A 25691-nucleotide genomic window follows, 5' to 3' on the forward strand; every position below is an offset into this window, starting at 1 on the left:
GCCAACCATACTATTATCACCGACAGAACAATGAGACAGATATTTCACCAGATGTATAAATGTGAAGCATCTGCTTGGCGTTTCCCTCACTACCAAATATGATAGTTAGAGGAAATCCAGTGGGCTGCAGTGGGAGAAGATGGAACGAGATGGTTTTTCGCCGACATTCTGCAAAATTTCTCATCGACTAAACATTTGATCTCAATACAGTTTTTTGTTCCCAAAACTAGAATATGTTACGAACAGAGTGGACTGGTTTTGTAGACTTTAGCTTTTGCCAAAGGTTTTAAAAAATTACGTTGTTTAAAACGAGTGCAAAGGCGAATTTAGTTTTTGCACATGCGCACTTTACAGAGTAGACGTTCCCCAACAGAAATATGCAAATATAAAATTATACACGCCAATAGGATCTTGCTAGCTCGCGCTTGGCTCCGCCCACCTCCTTGTTTGTTCTGCCCACTATGACTAATTTGTTCCCGTTTAAAACGACAGGTTGTGGTGTATCTTGGTTTAGTGGTTTAGCTATACAAGCATCTTTGCTACTACAGCAGACAGAAGCAATGAAGACACACGAGACCATGCTTTTTGAAGGCAGTCTGTAGCTAGCAAGTGCTAATGCTAAGCTAACCAGCTAGTAGCTACGTCAGTTGGTGCATCACTAGTCCCGACTTGTCTAACCCAACTCATACTAAATGTGTGTCCACATTTGAATGCGCTAAGGAAGCCACTCCCGAATGACATACTTTTAAACAGGTTTCACCTGATAATGTTGACCTAGCTAGCTAGCAACCGGTACGTCTTTCTATCTAACTTTATCAGGCAACCTAGAGGTCGATGTTCGCTAATGGTGGACTCATACAGTTATTAGCTAAAAAGATTTATCAGTGGTCAAGGACAGGATCAGGTATGGATACGTTACTGAATTGAATCGAACTAATTTGTAATTTGTAGTTGTTAGCTTTAAAAGGTAAACCATATTATAAAACTAAAGAGTTATAACTAGCATCAGAAAGCTAACAAATAAAAGTTTTAAATGTTTGGCATCTATCCATTCCTAGTTACTCATGATAGCTAACGTTAGTCAATTACGTTCATACTTGCTAACGTTAATTTATTAATGCCATGATCTAGCTGGTTGTAACTAAATCGGTCTTAACGTCGTGGCTAGTTAGTTAATGATTTATGTAATGTTTTAACTATCAGCTATATATACACATTGAGGATCCAAAGACAGCTTGCTAGGTGCTGTCTTTCATCACATAATTTGACTTCATGCTCCTTTATTGGGAAACTGTAGTCTCATGTAATATACGAAGACTGTTGAAATAACTTCCTGCGCCGTATCTACCATCTAGATATGTGCTTATTCACGCTGACTCACTGACATTGTAATGCGTTTACAGATCACAGGTGCACATTGAGTCTCTTCGCAGCTATGGGAAACTCCTGTAGCAACAACCTGGGAATCCCACCAGCAAAAGGGCCTAATGCAGTGGGATGTTCAGATTTCATGATGGATCACACTGTAGAGGTAAACAGTGTTGTTATTTTTGTCATTTTCCTACTAGCTAGGAAAAAGTATATTTCCCAAATACCAAACCAACTGGTAACAATCATTTAAACTGTCTGTCACCAGGGAACATTCTTTAGGTTATACTATCCATGTGTAGCGTCCGACAATGCTGAAAAACCAGACTGGATCCCATGTAAAGGATATTTCTATGGGCTTGCAGACTTCATGAAAATCAACAGAGGCCTGAGTGAAAAGATTTTCAATTACCTCTTTGGTAAATACTTTGACCATTTAGTTATTTTAGCTATAGTGATCCTGGAACATCAAAATCAGGTGGGCTAGATTTACAATGTTTTATGTAGTATACAGTAGAGGTTATTAAATCACAAACTGTGCTTGAGTTGTTATAACATGTTGTTTCTGGTGTTTTATAAAGGATCTTTTAAGATACCTGCTGCCCTGAATGGCTCATATAAACAAAATGGGAAGTATCCAGTAGTCATCTTCTCTCATGGACTTGGAGCTTTCAGGTACAAACAGAAGTTTATTGTTCACCTTAAATGTACATCCTCCATTATATGGACATTATATTATGTTATTATATGGACATGATCTTATGCCTCACTTCTTTTCCTCCCAGAACTTTATATTCAGCCATATGCACAGAACTGGCCTCACAAGGCTTCATAGTAGCATCAGTGGAACACAGGTACTCCACACTCTCTACACACACACTGTAAACACAGTCTCTGTCCACTTCATTCATGAAAAGAGACTTTGAAAAGCGCTCCCTAATCTAATGGACAGAGGAAGGGATGAGATTCCAGTCAACAGTTAATGTTCTTAAGCTAACAATGACATAGAACTCTCCATAAATACACAGACAGTCGCCCTCGTATAGGCAGCAGGCGTGAGCGGCCTGCCTGTTTATCTCAGGGTAGGAGTGGTACAATGGTACAAACTAGGTCATCACATTTTTATCAGTATGGACTGCTGGTACTATATGGATAGCATAATGGCTGGTCTGTGGCCTAACCCTGTCTGTCATGGGGTTATGGCCTAAAGCCCACCACAGCCTATACAGGTTAAGCTTGCTGCTGTGGACTTCTGTGAATTTCAGCGGCACTGAACTGGCTATTGTGTTGTGTTAAAGATGCAGTTAAATATATTGTCACTCTTGCACCTAACAATGGAATGCAATGGAGCAGAATTGTCTGTTTTCTCTTTTCAAAACGAGTTCAATTGCTATTTTTTACCCTGTAGGCACCTGCAACTTACCACAGATCAGATATATTACACATAAACGAGAATCACTTGCCTCTAACCAAATTCATTTGAATTTTGAATAATTTAGTCTTGAAAGTTTTTGACTTTCAAGTGAAAAACCTCTATTTCAGTTAAGATTATTTATTTTTTTGTTCCTGTGCAGTTGTAAATACACATGTTAACACCAAACGTTTTATCAATCTGTATGAATCTGGTTAGTTTGTCAGCCGTTTTATCAATCTGTAGGAATCTGGTTGGTTTGTCAGCCGTTTTATCAATCTGTATGAATCAGATTGGTTTGTCAGCCAAACGAGTGAGTGTGGTAACGGAGGTGTTAATGCTATATGTGTTAGGCCTAGATAGACAATCTCTGACTAATGTACAACATTACTGTTTATCCACACTTAATATGTCATATTATATGTATGTACAGTACCAGTCAAAAGTTTGGGCACACCTACTCATTCAAGGGTTTTTCCTTATTTTTCCTATTTTCTACATTGTAGAATAATAGTGAAGACATCAAAACTATGAAATAACACATGGAATCATGTAGTAGTGTTCAACAAATCAAAATATATTTGAGATTCTTCAATGTAGCCAACCTTTGCCTTGATGACAGCTTTGCACATGCTTGGGATTCTCCCAACCAGCTTCATGAGGTAGTCATCTGGAATGCATTTCAATTAACAGGTGTGATTTGTTAAAAATTAAATAGTGGAATTTCTTTCCTTCTTAATGCGTTTGAGCCAATCAGTTGTGTTGTGACAAGGTAGGGTTGGTATACAGAAGATAGCCCTATTTGGTAAAATACCAAGTCCATATTATGGCAAGAACAGCTCAAATAAGCAAAGCGAAACGACAGTCCATAATTACTTTAAGACATGAAGGTCAGTCAATACGGAAAATTTCAAGAACTTTTAAAGTTTCTTCAAGTGCAGTCGCAAGAACCATCAAACGCTATGATGAAACTGGATCTCATGAGGACTGCAAAGTAAAGGAAGACTCAGTTACCTTTGTTGCAGAGGATAAGTTCATTTTAGTTACCAGCCTCAGAAATTGCTGCCCAAATAAATGCTTCACAGACTTCAAGTAACAGACACATCTCAACATCAACTGTTCAGAGGAGACTGCGTGAATCAGGCCTTCATGGTCGAATTGCTGCAAAGAAACCACTACTAAAGGACACCAGTAAGAAGAGACCTGCATGGGACAAGAACCATAAGCAATGGACATTAGACCGGTGTAAATCTGTCCTTTGGTCTGATGAGTCCAAATGTGAGATTTTTGGTTCCAACCACCGTGTCTTTGTGAGACGCAGAGTAAGTGAACGGATTATCTCTACATGTTTTGTTCCCACCATGAAGCATGGAGGAGGTGTGACGTTTGGGGGTGCGTTGCTGGTGACACTGTCTGTGATTTATTTAGAATTCAAGGCACACTTAACCAGCATGGCTACCACAGCATTCTGCTGCGATATCCCATCTGATTTGCGCTTAGTGCGACTATCATTTGTTTTTCAATGGACAATGACAGGACAATGACCCAACACCTCCAGGCTATGGACAGGACAATGACCCACCTTTCAATGGACAGGACAATGACCCAACACCTCCAGGCTGTGTAAGGGCTATTTGACCAAGAAGGACAATGATGGAGTGCTGCAGCAGATGACCTGGCCTCCTCAATAACCTGACCTCAACCCAATTGAGATGGTTTGGGATGAGTTGGACCACAAAGTGAAGGAAAAGCAGCCAAGTGCATAGCATATGTGGGAACTCCTTCAAGACTGTTGGAAAAGTGTTCCTCATCAAATTGTATTAGTCACATGCGCCGAATACAACAGGTTTAGACCTTAAAATGAAATGCTTACTTACGAGCCCCTAACCAACAATGCAGTAAAAAAAAGAACAAGAAATTAAAGTAACAAGTAATTAAAGAGCAGCAGTAAAATAACAATAGCAAGACTATACACAGGGGGTACCAGTACAGAGTCAATGTGCGGGGGCACCGGTTAGTTGAGGTAATATGTACATGTAGGTAGAGTTATTAAAGTGACTATGCATAGATAACAACCGAGAGTAGCAGCGGTGTAAAGGGGGAGGGGCATTGCAAATAGTCTGGGTGGCCATTTGATTATCTGTTCAGGAGTCTTATGGCTTGGGTGTAGAAGCTGTTTAGAAGCCTCTTGGACCTAGAGTTGGCACTCCAGTACAGCTTGCCTTGCGGTAGCAGAGAGAACACTATGACTAGGGTGGCTTGTGTCTTTGACAATTTTTAAGGGCCTTCCTCTGACACCGCCTGGTATAGAGGTCCTAGATGGCAGGAAGCTTGGCCCCAGTGGTGTACTGGGCCGTACGCACTACCCTCTGTCTGCCTTGCGGTTGGAGGCCGAGCAGTTGCCATACCAGGCAGTGATGCAACCAGTCAGGATGCTGTCGGTGGTGCAGCTGTAGAACCTTTTGAGAATCTAAGGACCCATGCCAAATCTTTTCAGTCTCCTGAGGGGGAATAGGTTTTGTCGTGCCCTCTTCACGACTTCACCACCACTATTGTGCCATCGACAAACATTAATATTGGTGTTGGAGTCGTGCCTGGCCGTGCAGTCGTGAGTGTACAGGAGGGGAATGAGCACACACCCCTGAGGGGCCCCTGTGTTGAGGATCAGCGTGGCGGATGTGTTGTTACCTACCCTTACCACCTGGGGGTGGCCCATCAGGAAGTCCAGGATCCAATTGCAGAGGGAGGTGTTTAGTCTCAGGGTCCTTAGCTTATTGATGAGCTTTGAGGGCACTATGGTGTTGAACACTGAGCTGTAGTCAATGAATAGAATTCTCACATAGGTGTTCCTTTTGTCCAGGTGGGAAAGGGCAGTGTGGAGTGCAATAGAGATTGCATCATCTGTGGATTTGTTAGGGCGGTATGCAAATTGGAGTTAGTATAGGGTTTCTGGGATGATGGTGTTGATGTGAGTCATGACCAGCCTTTCAAAGCACTTCATGGCTACAGATGTGAGTGCTATGGGTCGGTAGTCATTTAGGCAGGTTACCTTAGTGTTCTTGGGCACAGGGACTATGGTGGTCTACTTAAAACATGTAGGTATTACAGACTCGGAGAGGGTGAGGTTGAAAATGTCAATGAAGACACTTGCCAGTTGGTCAGCGCATGCTCTCAGTACACGTCCTGGTAATCCGCCTGGCCCTGCGACCTTGTGAATGTTGACCTGTTTAAAGGTCTAACTCACATCGGCTGCGGAGAGCGTGATCACACACTCTTCCGGAACAGCTGGTGCTCTCATGCATGTTTTAGTGTTATTTGCCTCGAAGCGGGCATAAACTAGTTCTATCTCGTCTGGTAGGCTCGTGTCAATGGGCAGCTCTTGGCTGTGCTTCCCTTTTGTAGTCTGTAATGGTTTGCAAGCCCTGCCACATCCAATGAGTGTCAGAGCCGGTGTAGTACGATTTGATCTTAGTCCTGTATTGACACTTTGCCTGTTTGATGGTTCGTCGGAGGGCATAGCAGGATTTCTTATAAGCTTCCAGGTCAAGAGTCCCGCTCCTTGAAAGCGGCAGCTCTACCCTTTATCACAGTCCGGATGTTGCCTGTAATCCATGACTGCTGGTTGGGGTATGTACGTACGGTCACTGTGAGGATGACGTCATCGATGCACTTATTGATGAAGCCAATGACTGATGTGGTGTACTCCTCGATGCCATCGGAGGAATCCCGGAACATATTCCAGTCTGTGCTAGAAAAACAGTCCTATAGCTTAGCATCTGCTTCATCTGACCACTATTTTATAGACCGAGTCACTGGTGCTTCCTGCTTTAATTTTATCTTGTAAGCAGGAATCAGGTGCATAGAATTATGGTCAGATTTGCCAAATGGAGGGCAAGGGAGAGCTTTGTATGCATCTCTGTGTGTGGAGTAAAGGTGGTCCATAGTTTTTTCCCCTCTGGTTGCATATTTAACATGTTGATAGAAATTTGGTAAGAAGGATTTAAGTTTCCCTGCATTAAAGTCCCAGGCTACTAGGTGCGCCGCCTCTGAATGAGCGTTTTCCTGTTTGCTTATGATGGAATACAGCTCATTCAGTGTGGTCTTAGTGCCAGCATCAGTCTGTGGTGGTATGTAGACAGCTACGAAAAATACACATGATAACTCTAGGTAGATAGTGTGGTCTACAGCTTATCATGAGATACTCTACCTCAGGCAGCAAAACCTCAAGACTTCCTTAGCTATCGTGCATGAAGCTTTTTTGAGAGAATGCCAAGAGCGTGCAAAGAATGTATCAAGGCAAAGGGTGGCTACTTTGAAGAATCTGAAATATAAAATATATTTTGATTTGTTTCACTTTTTTGGTTACTACATGATTCCATATGTGTTATTTCATAGTTTCTATCTCTTCACTATTATTCTACAATGTAGAAAGTATATAGTACAAATAAAGAAAAACCCTTGAATGAGTAGGTGTCTTAACTTTTGACTGGTACTGTACGTATGCCATTACTGTTTATTTACACTTAATATGTAATATTACACATGTACTCAAAAAGTTTTCCTATATCCTATTCATTAAAGCACACTTGTGTATTTTTTAAAAGAAAACACTTTTTTCAGATCTCTGTCAGCATTGTACAACAACCGAAAGGATATAATGTCAGTATTGCTGCCGCTGAACGATAGCTATTTGGTGTTTTACTCTAGGGATGAATCTGCATCTGCGACATACTTCTACCATCAAAAGCCTCAAGAGCCTGAGAAAGATGAGGCGTCGTCGCCTAAACCCAACCCTGAGCCCCCAGAGAACCTGGTAGAGGAATGGATGTACTACCGATCTCTGAAACCAGGCGAGAGTGAATTCCCCCTTAGGAATAAACAGGTACACATTAAATATGTCACATACAGTGTAATCATGTGTAGACCCTTTTATCTGCTTGTCTGAGCCATTCCTCAGGACCATACATTTGAGTAATACATTTGTTTTATGAATGTGATATCACTACTGCCATAACATGGAATATTGCATTTGTATTATATTTTTACATTTTAGTCATTTAGAAGATGCTTTTATCCAGAGCGACTTACAGTAGTGAGTGCATACATTTTTGTACTGGTCCCCTGTGGGAATCAAACCCACAACACTGGTGTTGCAAGCGCCATGATCTACCAACTGAGCCACACTGGACATATTACTCCGCATTGCATTGTGTTAGGAAGAGAATTTCATGTATTTGAGAACTAAGCATAATATTGAACTGTCTATTTCTAGGTGAAACAGCGAGCTGACGAGTGCATAAAGGCTTTGGATACACTCATCCAAATCAACTCAGGAAAAAAGATGGAGAACGTGCTTCAGACAGAGTTTGACTGGACGACTTTGGAGGTGAATATTTTATGTCTCAAATGAAACAATCAGTGACCAGCGGCTTTTGAACCCTTTTGTGTTCTCTGCCGCTGGGAATGGCTAAATTAACTTCTTTTAGACAATACTCTGCCTACTCACAACACCACTTGACCCTTTATGTAGAGCAGGTGTTCCCAAACTGGGGTAAGCGAAATACCGTCGGGTGTACGCCAAATAAAAATATGATTCACATAAAAAAAATTCAAACAGTCCATTTATATTTTCCAACGGGGCTATACATTTGGGTGAGTTTTCTTTCCGCCCGAGTAGCCTCGTTTCACTGCCAAAAATAAAATTAAACCATCTAGTGTTCAACGAAATAACAACACAATGTCAAATACAGGTAGCCTAGTCAAATAATTAACATCCAATCATATTAACCGTTACTCTCTCGCGGGAATTCCACTAATGGTCCGTATGTAGCCAAACGTAGCTGCTGCTCATTCCGTTTTCTCAAAAATGGATAAATGGTTAAAAAAAAGTAAGGCCCGCGTCCATAGAGACATACCAGCTCTACTGGTAGTACTGCTACTACCAGCAGTACTACATCTGCACCTGTCGACGACACAAGTTGTTCTGCTTCCACGAGCCCATCCAATGCTAGCATCAGTAATTCTACATTTGTTGTTAGCCCTGCTAGCATGGACACTGACCGTTGTGAATCTGATGCAGCTGAAGAGCTACTGCCCCCTTACCCGGGAAAGCACCTAACAACAGACAGGGACGTTGGACCATCGAAGAGGTGCAAATATGATGAGAACTATATTGATTTGCGGTTCACTTATATTGGGAGTAGTGCCTTTCCTCAGCCACAGTATGTTATATGTGCAAAAGTACTATCTCACAACTTGATGAAACCTTCACTCTTGCGCAGACATTTAAAACAAAACATGGCAATTTGAAAAATAAGCCACAGGAGTTTTTTGAGCGAGAATTAAGACGACTTTCGAGTAGTAAGACATGTATAAAAGCAACAGATACCATTCATAAGAAGGGGCTAGAAGCGTCCGAGTGGCTAGGACAGGCAAGCCCCATACTATTGTGGAGGACTTAATTCTTCCTGCTGCCGTGTATATGGCTGGGACAATGCTGGGGGAAAAGGCAAAAAAAACTATACAGACAATTCTTCATCAAACAACACTTTTTCACGACGCATCAGTGACATGGCAGGAGATGTTTTGAAACAATTATTGTTTCGCATACAAGCCAGTGAATTCTATGCATTACAGCTGGATGAGTCAACAGACGTGGCGGGCCTGGCACAGTTCCTGGTATATGTCCGTTACGTTTATGGGGGGTCAATTAAGGAAGACATCCTCTTCTTCAAACCACTGGAAACCAGGACTACAGGAGAGGGTTTTTTTTTTAAGTACTGGACAGCTTTGTGACATCAAGTGGACTTTGATGGTCAAGATGTGTTGGTATCTGTACTGATGGCGCAAAAGCCATGACAGGGAGACATAGTGGAGTGGTAACGTGCGTGCAAGCAGTTGCTTCCGACGCCACTTCGGTACACTGCAGCATCCACCGAGAGGCTCTTGCTGCCAAAGGAATGCATGACAGCTTGAAAGACATTTTGGACACCACAGTGAAAATGGTTAACTTTGTTAAAGCAAGGCCCCTGAACTCTCATGTATTTTCTGCACTATGTAATGATATGGGCAGCGACCATGTAACGCTTTTACAACATACAGAAGTGAGCTGGTTATCAAGGGACAAAGTATTGACACGTTTTTTTGAACTGACAGACTAGCTTAAAGTTTTCTTTACTGACCATAATTTTCACTTGTCTGACCGCTTGCATGATGACGAGTTTCTCACAGGACTGGCCTATCTGGTTGATGTTTTTTCTCGCCTGAATGATCTGAATCTAAGATTACAGGGACTCTCCGCAACTATATTCAATGTGCGGGACAAAATTGAGGCTATGATTAAGAAGTTGGAGCTCTTCTCTGTCTGCATTAACAAGGACAACACACAGGTCTTTCCATTGTATGATTATTTGTGTGGAAATGAACTCAAGCTTATGGACAATGTCAAATGTGATATAGCGAAGCACCTGAGTGAGTTGGGTGCGCAATTACGCAGGTACTTTCCCGAAATGGACGACACAAACAACTGGATTCTTTATCTTTTTCATGCCCTGCCTCCAGTCCACTTACCGATATCTGAACAAGAGAGCCTCATCGAAATTGCAACAAGCGGTTTTGTGAAAATTGAATTTAATCAGAAGCTACTAACAGATTTTTGGATTGGGCTGTGCTCAAGAGTATCCTGCCTTGGCAAATCGCGCTGTAAGACACTGATGCCCTTTGCAACCACGTACCTATGTGAGAGTTGATTCTCAGCCCTCACTAGCATGAAAACTAAATACATGCACAAACTGTGTGTGGAAAATGATTTAAGACTGAGACTCTCCAATACAACCCAACATTGCAGAGTTACAGTTGAAGTTAGAAGTTTACATACACTAGGTTGGAGTCATTAAAACTCGTTTTTCAACCTCTAAACAGCTTGGAAAATTCCAGAAAATGATGCCATAGCTTTAGAAGCTTCTGATAGGCGAATGGACATCATTTGAGTCAATTGGAGGTGTATCTGTGGATGTATTTCAAGGCCTACCTTCAAACTCAGTGCCTCTTTGCTTGACATCATGGGAAAAAAAATAAATCAGATAAGACCTCTGAAAAGCAATTGTAGACCTCCACAAGTCTGGTTCATCCTTGGGAGAAATTTCCAAACGTCTGACGGTACCACGTTCATCTGTACAAACAACAGTACGCAAGTATAAACACCATGGGACCACGCAGCTGTACTACCGCTCAGGAAGGAGACGTGTTCTGTCTCCTAGAGATGAACGTACTTTGGTGCGAAAAGTGCAAATCAATCCCAGAACAACAGCAAAGGACCTTGTGAAGATGCTGGAGAAAACAGGTACAAAAGTATCTATGTCCATAGTGAAACGAGTCCTATATAGACATAACCTGAAAGGTCGCTCAGCAAGGAAGAAGCCACTGCTCCAAAACCGCCATTAAAAAATCCAGACTACGGTTTGCAACTGTACATGGGGACAAATATCGTACTTTTTGGAGAAATGTCCTCTGGTCTGATGAAACAAAAATAGAACTGTTTGGCCATAACGACCATCGTTATGTTTGGAGGAAAAATGGGGAGGCTTGCAAGCCAAAGAACACCGTCCATACCGTGAAGCACGGGGGTGCCAGCATCATGTTGTGGGGGTGCTTTGCTGCAGGACGGACTGGTGCACTTCACAAAATAGATGGCATCATGAGGATGGAAAATGATGTGGATATATTGAAGCAACGTCTCAAGACATCAGTCAGGAAGGTAAAGCTCGGTCGCAAATGGGTCTTCCAAATGGACAATGACCCCAAGCATACTTCCAAAGTTGTGACAAAATGGCTTAAGGACAACAAAGTCAAGGTATTGGAGTGACCATCACAAAGCCCTGACCTCAATCCTATAGAAGATTTGTGGGCAGAACTGAAAAGGCGTGTGCGAGCGAGGCATACAAACCTGACTCAGTTACACCAGCTCTGTCAGGAGGAATGGCCCAGAATTCACCCAACTTATTGTGGGAAGCTTGTGGAAGGCTTCCCAAAACGTTTGACCCAAGTTAAACAATTTAAAGGCAATGCTATCGAATACTAATTGAGTGCGTGTAAACTTCTGACCCACTGGGAATGTGATGAAAGAAATAAAAGCTGAAATAAATCATTCTCTCTACTATTATTCTGACATTTTACATTCTTAAAATAAAGTGGTGATCCTAACTGACCTAAGACAGGGAATTTTTACCAGGATTGAATGTCAGGAATTGTGAAAAGCTGAGTTTAAATGTATTTGGCTAAGGTGTATGTAAACTTCTGACTTCAACTGTATGTGCAACCTTTCAAACACACCCTTCTCATTAACCTGTGGTGAGTTATTCACAATTTTTGATGAACAAATTAAGTTTTATATGTAAGATGGCTAAATAAAGAGCAAAATGATTGTTTATTATTATTTGTGCCCTGGTCCTATAAGAGCTCTTTGTCACTTCCTATGAGCCGGGTTGTGACAAAAACTCAGTCATTGTTATGTTTAATGAATGTATTGTATAGTGTGTGTGTGTGGAAGGCTTACAATGATGGCAAAAACAACATTTGAGAGTGCGCTGACCCTAGAGGGGGTACGCAGCTGGAGGTTGAATGTTTGAAGGGGTACGGGACTATAAAAAGTTTGGGAACCTCTGATGTAGAGCAAACTAAAGAAACAGGGCCACCTGTTTTTTATTTTGTTGAATGACAGTTTTTAATAACTGTTTTGACATATTCCTCCACATTGGATAATTAACAGGCCCTACAAGTTGTGCATGTTGGCTGAAAGTTCGATTGGTATTCAGTCAACTCGTGTTCAAACTTTTAGTACGATTACTTTTTCTGCTGTTTGAATCATATCCGGTGTTACTGGTAATGAATGACATCACCCTGTATCTTCCTTCTTTCCCAGAACTCTATGGACTTGTGCCGGATAGCGGTGATGGGCCATTCTTTTGGGGGAGCAACAGTGATAGAAGCCCTCTGCAAAGATGTCAACTTCAAGTAAGAGTTACCCCTCTCAATTTCATCACATTCCAAATCGCTTCAGTTTTCACATTTTCATAACATTTTCCTCTCTCTACTAAAGTCTAATCAATTTCATCAAATGGCACATTAAGGTGAGATGGTTCAAAATGTTTCCTTGGAACATGGTGCTTGAATCAAACCAAATCACATTGTATTTGTCACATGCGCAGAGTACATCAAGTGTAGACTTTACCGTGAATTACTTACGATCCTTTTCCCAACAATGCGGTTAAAAAGTAAGAAAATTAACAAATAGATAAAGGTAAATAGTAACACAATAAAACACCAGAGTTGTGAGTTTGATTCCCCCACAGCCCATATTTTACACTGAAAATAATACACACTATACAGTGTCGCTTTGTATAAAAATATATTCTAAATTAGTGTTTCTTAAACCTCAATGTGATGTTGCAGACCAGTCCCCTGTCATGGAAATTCAACACCTTGTCTTGGAAATTCAACACCTTGTCGTGGAAATTACCACCAGGGACACCTGAAATCAATCTTGAATGAATCATTGTTTATTAACAGCAAGCTGGAGAGGTCACAGTCAAACTTAGATGCATAAAGTACCGGTCTGAAGTGAGCTCTGTCGGCGCAGTCCCGTTTGTTCTCTTATATACTGCTGACACAGACAAGTTATATTTGCATGGTTCATAGGGTTGGTTCCTGCATGTGTCTGGCACCGTCTCCTATCTTAAAGAACATATTCTGGCCATTCTGCCAGATGGTCCTAAGGAGGGGGTGATGTCACCTCGCATATCTTTACCAAGCACAGGCAGGAACCAAAGAGTATTTATGACACGAAAAACAAGATGAACATTTAAGGCTGTCTCTTCACACAATAACATTTTCCCATCACATCCCTCAGATGGTTGTTGGCGTACATCAATTAAGTCTGTTTTTCTAGTGCTGGAGAAGTACCTAGCTCTCTTGCTAAATTAACCCAGTGCCGTAAAGTACTTAAGTAGAAATACTTTACAGTACTACTTAAGTTGTTTTTTGGGGTATCTGTACTTTACTATTTATATTTTTGACCACTTTTACTTCACTACCTTCCTAAAGAAAATAATGTACTTTTTACACAAAAGTACTCGTTACATTTTGAATGCTTAGCAGGGCAGGAAAATGGTCCAATTCATGCACTTGTCAAGAGAACATCCCTGTTCATCCCTACTGCCTCTGATCTAGCACTCACTAAACACAAATGCTTCATTTGTAAATTGTGTCTGAGTGTTGTAGTGCCCATTGCTATCCGTACATTTTTAAACCAAGAAAAGGGTGCCGTCTGCTTTGCTTAATATAAGAAATTTGAAATGATTTTTACTTTTGATACTTAAGTATATTTAGAACCAAATACTTTTAGACTTTTACTTGAGTAACTTTTTATTAACGTGTCTATACTTTTACTCAAGTATGACAATAGGGTACTTTTTCAACCACTGAAATGACTATATTATAATATTATAGCGACCTTAACATAACACCTAGAAACCTCGTCAAGAGGTTCAGATCTCTTGGCATAACAGATAAGATGTTGGGTTGACAGTTGCTGGACCTAGGTTCGAGTCCTGGTTGGGGCACCCCCGAACTCACAATATTATTTGTATATTTATGTTGATCTCCTCAGGTGTGGCATTGCCCTGGACGCATGGATGTTCCCCCTGGATGACGAGATCTATGCCAGGGTAAAGCAGCCAATCTTCTTCATTAACTCTGAGAAGTTCCAGTGGGCCGGGAACATCAGTCGCATGAGGAAACTGGACTCCTCCTCCACATCCATGCAGAGGAAAATGATCACCATCAAGTATGGAAAGAAAATACATTCACTGTTACTGAGATGACAATGTGAAAGACACAGTTAGCTTAAATTATTGTAAGCTATCTTTGGTCTCCAATGTTTATTGAAAACATAAATAAATATGCAGTCTCAAATACATCGTACAATTGTTGGTTAGCTAGCTAGCGATTTTTTTGCCATTTAGCGCTGTGGTTCCCTTTTGATTTGCCATATTAGCATTGACATGAAATCAGTCAAAACAAGAGAAGGTATCAAGAACAAGATGAAATTAGCCACTTTCTTGTCATTCTTGCGAGTAATCTGGCTGTCCAGAATCACAACAACCTCTCCCTCAACGTGATCAAGACACGGGAGATGATTGTAGACTACAGGAAAAGGAGGACCGAGCACACCCCCATTCTCATTGACGGGGCTGTAGTGGAGCATGTTGAGAGCCAAGACAGTCCTGAAGAGGGCACTATTTCCCCTCAGGAGACTGAAAGGTTTGTCATGGGTCCTCAGATCTTCAAAAGGTTCTATAGCTGCACCATCGAGATTATCTTGACTGGTTGCATCACTGCCTGGTATGGAAACCGCTCGGCCTTCCGACCGCAAGGTACTACAGAGGGTAGTACGTACGGCCCAGTACATCACTGGGGCCAAGCTTCCTGCCATCCAGGACCTCTATACCAGGTGGTGTCAGAGGAAGGTCCTAACAATTGCCAAAGACTCCAGCCACCCTAGTCACAGACTGTTCTCTCTGCTACCGCACAGCAAGCGGTACCGGAACGCCAAGTCTAGGTCCAAAAGACTTCTTAACAGCTTCTACCCCCAAGCCATGAGACTCCTGAACCAATTATCAAAGGCCCCTCTTTTAAGCTGCTGCTACTCTGTTTATCATCTATGTAGTCACTTTAACTCTACCTGCATGTACATATTACCGAAATTACCCGGTGCCCCGCACATTGACTCTGTACCGGTACCCCCTGTATATAGCCTCGCTATTGTTATTTTACTGCTGCTCTTTAATTATTTTTTACGTAACTTCTTAAAGCATTGTTGGTTAATGGCTTGTAAGTAAGCATTTCACTGTAAGGTCTACACCTCTTGTATTCGGCGCATGTGACAAATCAAATTTGATTTGACTCCTGTCCAATGGAAGCATGCACATCGTTTTAGTGATGTTGTCGGCTCAGCCCTCTCTTTGGTCCAGTTGAGTTGTGCAAGAGAACAAACAAGCACCCTTGCTAAATCTGCTTTCCTGCTGGCCTTTATAACTCGTGTCTGGCACTTACAATGCCACTTCCTGATTTTGAAACCAGTATGGGTACAATAAATACCTGTCGTTTATTGCCTTCCAAGGAGGATCTTCTTTTCACTCTTTAAATGGTTTCAGTTCACCATTCAAAGAACACAGTTGCCTCAATTGTTATGTGAGGGGCACATCATGACATTAAAAAATATATATTCTGTAGCTGACCCTGGCATCCAACTTCTTTGTTTCTCAGGGGGTTGGGTTAAGAATTGTTTTATTTATTTGATATGAAAATGACAATGGAGTAATCTTATATTCTCTTCTTCCCGCACAGGGGAACCGTTCACCAGAGCTTCCCAGACTTTACCTTTCTGACTGGCAACTGGATAGGGAAGATCCTGAAGCTGAAAGGAGAGCTCGACCCTCAGGTCGGCATTGATCTCTGTAATAGAGCATCGCTAGCATTCCTGCAGAGACATCTAGGTAAGGATCTGTACAGAGTTAATTTGATTTGTAAACAAGGGTTGGTTCAACAGGTGCATCGGACATGTCCAAATGTCATTGTGTGTGTGGAAGCTTTTTTCCTTAGAATATATTTTAATTTGATAAAACAGAGGAATGTGTCAAACGGGTTTGCCTTTGTTTTGCAGGTTTAGATAAAGACTTCAATCAATGGGACCATCTAATAGAGGGCAAGGACCACAACCTCATTCCAGGCACCAATGTTACTGAAATATCTTAGTTCCATCTGCGCTATGGACCTCAGAGGGATGTATGGTTTCCAGCCAATTCCACTAACTCAAAGTGCCAATATTTATTGCACTGAGCCTTGAATGTAGTTTTAATCATGGATATGTCAAATAGAGCAGTGATTTCTACTACAGTCAGTCTTCACCAGTACATAAATTATGACTGCTTGGAGAGGTATACTGTATTTCCAAGTAATGTCAAGCTAATCAAGTTTTCCGGTTTTGTAGGAACACTGCACTCAACAGTATCTTTGTACCTGAACTAATTATGGTTGTAGTGTATAACATTTTACACCTGTATGGGATATTAAGTCAATTTTGAAAAGGCAGGAGTCTTTAGAAATATAATTCCAAGACTTTGTTTATGACGCCTAGATGGTTAATTTATGTATCTAGCATGATTGCACAGATTGATAGAATGTAGCAAAATACTACTTGAAAAGACGCAACAAAAATAGCAAATTGATGACAATATTAGTCACAAGGATGAGATGTTTGATTCCTTTGAACCAGCTCCATGAATATGCCATGTGCCTTAATCTACCTGTATTTCCATCCTTTTGGGTCATATTCATTAGGCACTAAAACAACCTGAACTTGTCCAATGAGGAACACTCATTTCAGTTCTGTTTGGCACACAAATACAGCCCTGGATCACTCAACTTCATTTCCATGCGTTTCAATTCTGAAATATTTCAATTTGTACACTACTGTAATCCAATGCATCTGATTTGTATACAACTATAAATTATGGATACTGTGAGTCCTTGATCAATTATTCTGTGGGGAGAAATGGCTTATGTGAAGATTATGAACTCTTTGTAGTAATGTCATCAAATAATGCAAACAGCATTGACACTAGACTGCTGAGGACATTGTAGTAGTGGTGGTGTGACAAGATTAAAAACAATCATAGCTGCTGGTAGGACAAAGAGAACGACATGTGGAAGGAAGTGCAAGATTATGTATTGTGTAAACAAAAAATTCTCAGAACACTCTGCACATTTCTATACAGGAACAACCATCTTGTGAAAGCCTTTCACATTGGACACACTTTCTGTCCATATTCAATGTTTAAAGTCAACAACAATTGAATATATAGAACTTTGGCAAAATGACAAACTAAACAGATCAATTGTGCAGTGTTCCATAAATACACTAGGCTGACCGACACTGGATGAAAGGAGTTTCCGTTTACAATACTGATGAAACATATTGCAACAACCATCCAAAGACAGTGTCATGTTATTTCAAAGATTGTCCATACCAAGTTTAGAAAAATTGACAGAGTAGTATACTACAAAGCACAATTAAGGAGTTTGCCAGCTAACTAATATATGTTAAAAATAATAATTGGCATTGTCTAATTGATTCAGCCAACTAAAACATCTACATTTTGCTTTTTTTATATTCCAGAAAATCAATAGTTATTTCTGGTTGCTTATCAAAGTTAGCTGGCTAACTCATTGAACCTGCTTTGTAGTAAACCCTCTGAGGTATTTCTGATCTAGAGACAAATGGCTAACTTGAGCCAAATGAGGTGACGATGGGTGCTTACAGCTAAATAAAGGAAAAAGCAAAAGCAAATTACCAAATAAACTAGACACAGAATGCAAACAAAATGCCACTGAACAGATTGATTTAACGTCCCAGATAACAACATGGAATAGAACTGAATGTGTGCCTGCACAGCAACACACTAGTCACTGGACTGGCTTTGTTCCTGCGTGGTCCGAGACTCTGACACAAAGATGATGTCATCATCGGAGTTCTCCTCCACTCTCAGGCTGAGATGGGTCACCTGTGACATCACAACTTCTGTATGGGAGAAAGGTGAGGGCAGAGAGATGTGATGAGAAAATCAGAAATACAAATATCCTATTTTTCCTGGTTACGAATGGTTGATCATATCAATGAGCTCTAGGCCCTCTTCACCAATGACCTGCCACTGGCAACAAACAAAGCATGTGTGTGTCCATGTATGATGATGATGCCCTTCCTTTTTTCCCACATTGTTACGTTACAGCCTTATTCTAAAATGTATGAAATAAATGCTCTCAATCTACACACTACCCTATAAATGACAAAGCGAAAACAAGTTACCATATATAAATAAGTATTCAGACCCTTTGCTATGAAATTGAGCTCAGGTGCATCCTGTTTCCATTGATCATCCTTGAGATGTCTCTACAACTTGGGAGTCCACCTGTGGTAAGTTCAATTGATTGGAGGTGATTTGGAAAGGCACACATCTGTCTATATAAAGTCCCACAGTTGACAGTGCATGACAGAGCAAAATCCAAGCCTTGAGGTCAAAGACAGGATTGTGTCAAGGTAAAGATCTGGGGAAGGGTACCAAAATTCTGTAATATTGAAAGTCCCCAAGAACACAGTGGCCTCAATTTTTAAACCGGAAGACGTTTGAAACCCCCAAGACTCTTCTTAGAGCTGGCCGTCCGGCCAAACTGAGCAATCAGGGGAGAAGGGCTTTGGTCAGGGAGGTGTTCAAAAAGCCGATGGTCACTCTGACAGAGCTCCAGAGTTCCTCTGTGGAGATGGGAGAACCTTCCAGAAGGACAACCATCTCTGCAGCACTCCACCAACCAGGCCTTTAGGGTAGAGTGGCCAAACAAAGCCACTAATCAGTAAAAGGCACGACAGGCCACTTGCAGTTTGCCAAAAGGCACCTAAAGGACTGTCAGCAACCACAGCTAATGAAGTCACTGAAACCCTTAAGAGTTACAGTCTGTTTTGGAATGGGTAGCCAGTAATAAACTAGTCCTGAACATCTCTAAAACTAAGAGCATTGTATTTGGTACAAATAATTCCCTAAGTTCTAGACCTCAGCTGAACCTGGTAATGAATGGTGTGTCTGTTGAACAAGTTGAGGAGACTACATTACTTGGTGTCACCTTATATTGTAAACTGTCATGGTCAAAACATATAGATTCAATGGTTGTAAAGATGGGGAGAGGTCTGTCCGTAATAAAGAGATGCTCTGCTTTATTGACGCCACACTCCAAAAAGCAAGTCCTGCAGGCTCTAGTTTTGTCTTATCTTGATTATCGCAGAGTTGTGTGGTCGAGTGCTGCAATGAAAGACCTAAAGCTGCAGCTGGCACAGAACAGAGCAGCACGTCTTGCTCTTCATTGTAATCAGAAGGCTGATATAAATACGTATGTATTTATACCTATGTATGCCAGTCTCTCTTGGCTAAGAGTTGAGGAAAGACTGACTGCATGTTTTGAAAATTCCAAATTGTTAGCATAGTCAACTTACACACAGCTCTGACACACACACTTACCCGACCAGACATGCCACCAGGGTTATTTTCACAGTCCCCAAATCCAGAACAAATTCAAGAAAGCGTACAGTATTATATAGAGCCATTATTGCATGGAACTCTGTTCCATCTCATATTGCTCAAATGAACAGCAAACCTGGTTTAAAAAAACAGATAAAGCAACACCTCCCGGCACAAGGCCTCTCCCTATTTGACCTAGATAGTTTGTGTGTATGTATTGATATGTAGGCTACGTGTGCCTTTTTAAAAAACGTATGTACTTCTGTCCTTGAGCTGTTCTTGTCTGTTAATGTTCTGTGTGGACCCCAGGAATAGTAGCTGCTGCTTTTGTAACAGTTAATGGGGATCCTAATGAAATACCAAATGAGTGTCAGAAATGGAAAAAAAATATATAAGTCATATCCCTTCATTGGCCTGTTTTATCAGACAGTATTATTGACCAACTAGTAACTATGGATCCCGAAGATATGAACACATACCTGCAGAGTCTTCGCCAGGAAAAGACATCTCTTGCTCAAGCTGCACATCATTCTTAAATTGAATAGAAAATCATTAGTGTCATTCAAAGTTCAGACAATGAGTGCGGTTACATGCACACAATGTGATTATGGATAGTCAGATTATTATAATAGTTTAATTAAAATGTTGGCATGCTTTCAAGAACAACGATTTCCCTAATAATGCTGTTTACACGGAATCAGTCTACCTGATGTCACTGATAAATGAAAAAAATATAATAAATAAATCACTCCTCAAAACAAATGTACCACAGTGAACATGTTATTTTTGGGAAGCATATTTGACTCAGAGTTTGGACATAAAGTTTGTATGTGAAAACTAAGACGCATACATTGTTGTTCCGAACACACTTCTACACGCGCTAGAACACCGATCAAAGTCTTAACATTTCTTAACAATTCGAAAGATCGCTCAGAAAACCAGGTGTTTTAATCGATGTATGCCAACTTCGATTTTGACCTTACGAGAAGTAGAGTAAGGCGTTTACATGACTATTTCATAATCTGACTACTGCCATAATCAGTTTAATATTGAAATAGTAGTGTGCATGTTAACCTACTCACTGTGAAGAAGCACCCCTCCCTCCAGTGTTACTCAACAGTTCTGTTACCTTGTCCTGTGTAGCAGCACTGGATACTACCTCCACATCGGTCGCCTCTTCAATCTCAGCAAACTGTTCTGCACAATCTACAAAGACATTTACACTGACAATTCACATCAACAAGTCACTAAAACACATAAACAGTCATCCCACAATTGAGAAAATGTCTGAGTTAGTTTTGGAAGTCTTGTGTAAAGAGAAATCTTATACCTGAACAGACTTCTTCATGACAGAGCAGATCATCCTAAAATGGCATAGAATAATATTAGTGAAAGTTTGTTGCAGAAAATGTTAAGATACCCCTCTACTACAACTCAAATAACACACACATATATACACACACACACACACACACAGCAAAAAAAGAAACGTACTCACTGTTAACTGCGTTTATTTTCAGCAAACTTAACATCTGTAAATATTTGTATGAACATAAGATTCAACAACAGACAAACTGAACAAGTTCCACAGACATGTGACTAACAGAAATTGAATAATGTGTGGGAGGGGGTCAAAATCAAAAGTAACAAAATCGGTATCTGGTGTGGCCACCAGCTGCATTAAGTACGGCAGTGCATCTCCTCCTCATGGACTGCACCAGATTTACCAGTTATTGCTGTGAGATGTTACCCCACTCTTCCACCAAGGCACCTGCAAGTTACCAGACATTTCTGGGAGGGAATGGCCCTAGCCCTCACCCTCTGATCCAACATGTCCCAAATGTGCTCAATGGGGTTGAGATCCGGGCTCTTCGCTGGCCATGGCAGAACACTGACATTCCTGTCTTGCAGGAAATCACACACAGAACGAACAGTATGGTTGGAGGCATTGTCATGCTGGAGGGTCATGTCAGGATGAGCCTGCAGGAAGGGTACCACATGAGGGAGGATGTCTTCCCAATAACGCACAGCGTTGAGATTGCCTGCAATGACCACAAGCTCAGTCCGATGATGCTGTGACACACCGCCCCAGACCATGACGGACCCTCCACCTCCAAATCGATCCCGCTCCAGAGTACAGGCCTCGGTGTAACGCTTATTCCTTTGACAATAAACGCAAATCCGACCATCACCCCTGGTGAGACAAAACCGCGGCTCGTCAGTGAAGAGCACTTTTTGCCAGTCTTGTCTGGTCCAGCGACAGTGGGATTGTTCCCATAGGTGACATTGTTGCCAGTGATGTCTGGTGAGGACCTGCCTTACAACAGGCCTACAATCCCACAGTCCAGCCTCTCTCAGCCTATTGTGGACAGTCTGAGCACTGATGAAGGGATTGTGCGTTCCTGGTGTAACTCGGGCATGTTCAGATGTCCCGATCCTGTGCAGGTGTTTTTCATTTTTTTTTTACATTTAATATCGGAAACATACAATAGACTTGCAGTGAAGCCGCTCAACAACTACATCATACCAGTCATCCAACAGACTCTCACGCAGAGCGACACACAGAAGCATCCAGTGTCAATGCCCTGCTCAAGGGCACGTTGACAGATCTCCCACCAGGCCAAAAAACGTGAACCCGAACCCTCCAAGATCCCCCCCTCCCCCCCACAGTTCCCCAAAAGCTATCCCTCAACCATTCGAGACCCCTCCCACAGCCCCCCCAGAAGAAAAATAAACAATTCCACTCCCCACCAAGAACCCCCAAATGCACCAACAACCAAGAAAATGAAGAGACAAATATATATTATTTTTAAACAAAGGGCATCAAGGACAACTAAAATCATAACAGCAATGCCAAATGTATATGTTTGTGTGCATGTCTGGCACTATTACATGTATGTGTGTTCTTGTATGCGTTTATTGAATGAGTGTGTATATGCATGTATATGAGTGTGTATATGCATGTTAATAGATGTATATGTGTGTATATGCATGTTAACAGATGTACAAACACCTGCACGGCATCAACCTCAGGCAAACCGGCATTAGTTGTAAAAACACTGCCCCCCAGTGTCATTCAAACGTACTTTTTATTATGTTTTATTTTGACTTTTATCTTTGACCATCATTCTAACTCCACTCCCACTTGTCTCCAATTCCACATCCCAGCCCATTCCATCCATCTCTGCTGGCCACCCACTTTGGGTTTCTACGCAACACATATCTTGCAACTATGCTGTGATGTTTAATGTACAATTTCAATCTATCGAATAGAATCCACAGATTGCAAGTTGAAGACAAATACTTTTACTAAGAGTATTAGTACATTTACATTTATCATTTAGCAGACGCTCTTATCCAGAGCGACTTACAGTAGTGAATGCATACATTTCATTTCATGCATTTTCTTTTGTACTGGCCCCCGGTGGGAATCGAACCCACAACCCTGGCGTTGCACACACCATGCTGGCGTTGCAAACACCATGCTCTACCAACTGAGCCACAGGGAAGCCAGTAATTGACTCACCCAGTCTCTCCGGATCTCCTAACAGTACTATTTCTGGGGTCAATTTTAGATCCATGCTATGCATTTTCAGCCATTCCTGAACCTGAGGCCAGAAATAGAGGCTACCTGAGGGCAATACCAAAATATATTGTCTATTGATTCTGTATCCTCACAAAATCTGTAGAACTTCGATGATTTTATGCCTCAAATATTCAACATTTTGTTGGTGGCAAGAATTCAATATAATAATTTCAGCTGAAAAGCCCGAAGTCTTGAATTGTTGTATATATCAACTTATACACCCTGTACCATGGAATCAGTACAAAAATCTCTTCCCAACTATTTTGCAATCTGTATGGCACAGTTGTCAACATCCTGGTCCTCAAATGAAACTGGTATACTTTCCTATTTATGCTATTTTTATTCCTCCGCAAGTTTTGATCCTTTACATTAGGCAGACAGACCAGTTCCCTACCTCCTCCCGCTGCCACCTGCCTCTTCCATTTAAGGGGTAATGCTGTAATCAATTGGTTGTACTCTTGGATTGAGCAGACCTTCCTGTACAATTGTGATAACTCCATGAAGGACATAAATGAAAATTTAAATTGGAATGGTAGAGTTAAGGCCAAAATACCATTTTCAAGCATCTTTCCCATAAATACAGGTATTTTATCAACCAGCACATTTGAGTAGAGCCATAACATTTGTTCTCTTTTCAGGGGGATGAAATTGAAATTGTAGCCAGCTCTGCAATGCTTGTTAGAAAAAGAGAGATACTTTGAAAAAAGTATAATTTTCAATTAATCGAAAATGAGACATTGCAATCTGCAAAGGCAAAAAGGCAATTTTTTGAAACAATGGATGAGCTTTACTTAGTAATCTACTTGAGAACAATTTAGGGTTCAAATAAACTTTTTAATAAGTGAAGCTTTTAGAGAGAGGTTTAGTGCTTTTATATTTAATCATCTCAACCCACCCAATTTATATTCATTATATAGATAGGCACGTTTTCTTTTGTCTGATTTAGCATCCCAGAAAGCGAAATATTTTTTGCTCATATAATTTGAAAAACGAATCATCAGGAGTAGGCAGCGCCATAAGTGGGTCAACTGAGATATGACTAAGGAGTTAATCAAGGCAATCTTTCCATAAATAGACAGGTATTTACCTCTCCATAGTTGCAGGATCTTGTCTATTTAAAAAAAAAAAAATTATATTGAAATTCATTGTGGAGCGCTTATTTAAACATTTTGTGATATGAATACCAAGTATATCTACTTCACCATCAGCAAATTTTATAAGTAAAGTGCAGGGTAATGTAAAAGTTGTATTTTTTAAAGATCCAATAAGTGATATTGTACACTTATCATAATTAACTTTTCTGTACTCAAACCTATCTAGATCGTCAATGAGACATTGCAGGGATCTAGCTTTCGGACTTAATATAAAACTTCGTCATCGGCATACATGGACACATTTGCTTTTAAGCCTTGGATTTCTAATCCTCTAATGTAGTTATTGGATCTGATTTTAATAGCTAGCATTTCGATAGCCAACGAATAGATATGGTGAGAGAGGACACCCTTGTTTAACTCCTTCTTGACAATTCAAAACTCTGAGAAGAAGCCGTAATTTACTACTTTACACCTGGGGTTGCTATACATAATTTTACCCATTTAATAAAATAATTACCGAAATTGAAAAATCGAGGCATTTATAAATAAAATCCAGTCTTACTTTATCAAATGCCTTTTCAAAATCCGCTTTAAATACCAGGCCTGGCTTTTTAGATTATTCATGATGTTCTATTATTTCTAGTTGTTGTCGTATATTATCTCCAATGTATCATCCACACAAAAAACCCGTCTGATCAGGATGAACAATACCTGGTAAAACCCTTTTAATTCTGAGTGCTACGCATTTCGCTAGAATTTTTGCATCACAATATTGAAGTGTAAGGGGCCTCCAGTTTTTTTTAGATAGACTGGGTCTTTATATTTGCCATCTGGGTCTTGTTTAAATAATAGAGAAATCAGACCTTCCTGCTGAGTACCTGACAGACTATCATTTCTATAAGAGTAGCTAAAACAATCTAACAATGGAGCTTTTAGTATATCAAAAAAGGCTTGATATACCTCTACCGGTATGCCATCAAGCCCTGGGGTTTTTTCAGACTAAAAGGATTTAATAGCCTCAAAAAGTTATTCCTCTGTAATTTGGCATTCGCACTGATCTTTCTGTACATTTTGTCAATTTTCCATTTTTTATATTATTTGGAAAGAAT

At 40.7% G+C, this 25691-nt stretch overlaps 2 protein-coding genes across 4 annotated transcripts in view; one reads left to right on the top strand and one right to left on the bottom strand.

Moving 5' to 3' along the window:
* Positions 1-546: 546 nt before the first annotated feature.
* Positions 547-17361, top strand: LOC115165945 (platelet-activating factor acetylhydrolase). 2 transcript variants are annotated; one of them, XM_029719525.1, is made up of 11 exons: positions 547-904; positions 1404-1531; positions 1637-1787; positions 1950-2043; positions 2154-2222; positions 7487-7661; positions 8052-8165; positions 12699-12790; positions 14445-14621; positions 16184-16332; positions 16500-17361. In XM_029719525.1, exons 1-11 carry the CDS (start codon positions 835-837, stop codon positions 16589-16591), a joined length of 1311 nt encoding a protein of 436 aa, XP_029575385.1. In that variant the 5' UTR covers positions 547-834; the 3' UTR covers positions 16592-17361. The 2 variants fall into 2 exon arrangements, with proteins under 2 accessions (XP_029575385.1, XP_029575467.1); XM_029719607.1 differs by having other exon boundaries at positions 548-792.
* A 181-nt stretch (positions 17362-17542) lies between these two features.
* tdrd6a (tudor domain containing 6a) overlaps positions 17543-25691 on the bottom strand; it is a 30549-nt gene continuing 22400 nt past the window's right edge. For both annotated transcript variants that reach the window (XM_029719393.1, XM_029719309.1), the window contains 4 exons: positions 21233-21266; positions 21032-21108; positions 20382-20433; positions 17543-18416 (listed from right to left, as the gene is read on the bottom strand). In XM_029719393.1, the coding sequence (XP_029575253.1) occupies positions 18298-18416; positions 20382-20433; positions 21032-21108; positions 21233-21266 (282 nt within the window). In that variant the 3' untranslated portion in view covers positions 17543-18297. The remainder of the gene's footprint in view (positions 18417-20381; positions 20434-21031; positions 21109-21232; positions 21267-25691) is intronic.

The sequence above is a fragment of the Salmo trutta genome, chromosome 1, assembly GCF_901001165.1.
Source record: "Salmo trutta chromosome 1, fSalTru1.1, whole genome shotgun sequence".
NCBI lineage: Eukaryota > Metazoa > Chordata > Actinopteri > Salmoniformes > Salmonidae > Salmo > Salmo trutta.

What these genes read in the sequence shown, in the direction of transcription:
- LOC115165945 (XM_029719525.1), top strand. Translation starts at nt 835, where the DNA reads ATGTTCGCTAATGGTGGACTCATACAGTTATTAGCTAAAAAGATTTAT. An exon ending in GTAGCATCAGTGGAACACAG is followed by an intron (nt 2,223 to 7,486) that starts GTACTCCACACT and finishes GTTTTACTCTAG; the next exon opens with GGATGAATCTGCATCTGCGA. An exon ending in TGCAAAGATGTCAACTTCAA is followed by an intron (nt 12,791 to 14,444) that starts GTAAGAGTTACC and finishes TGATCTCCTCAG; the next exon opens with GTGTGGCATTGCCCTGGACG.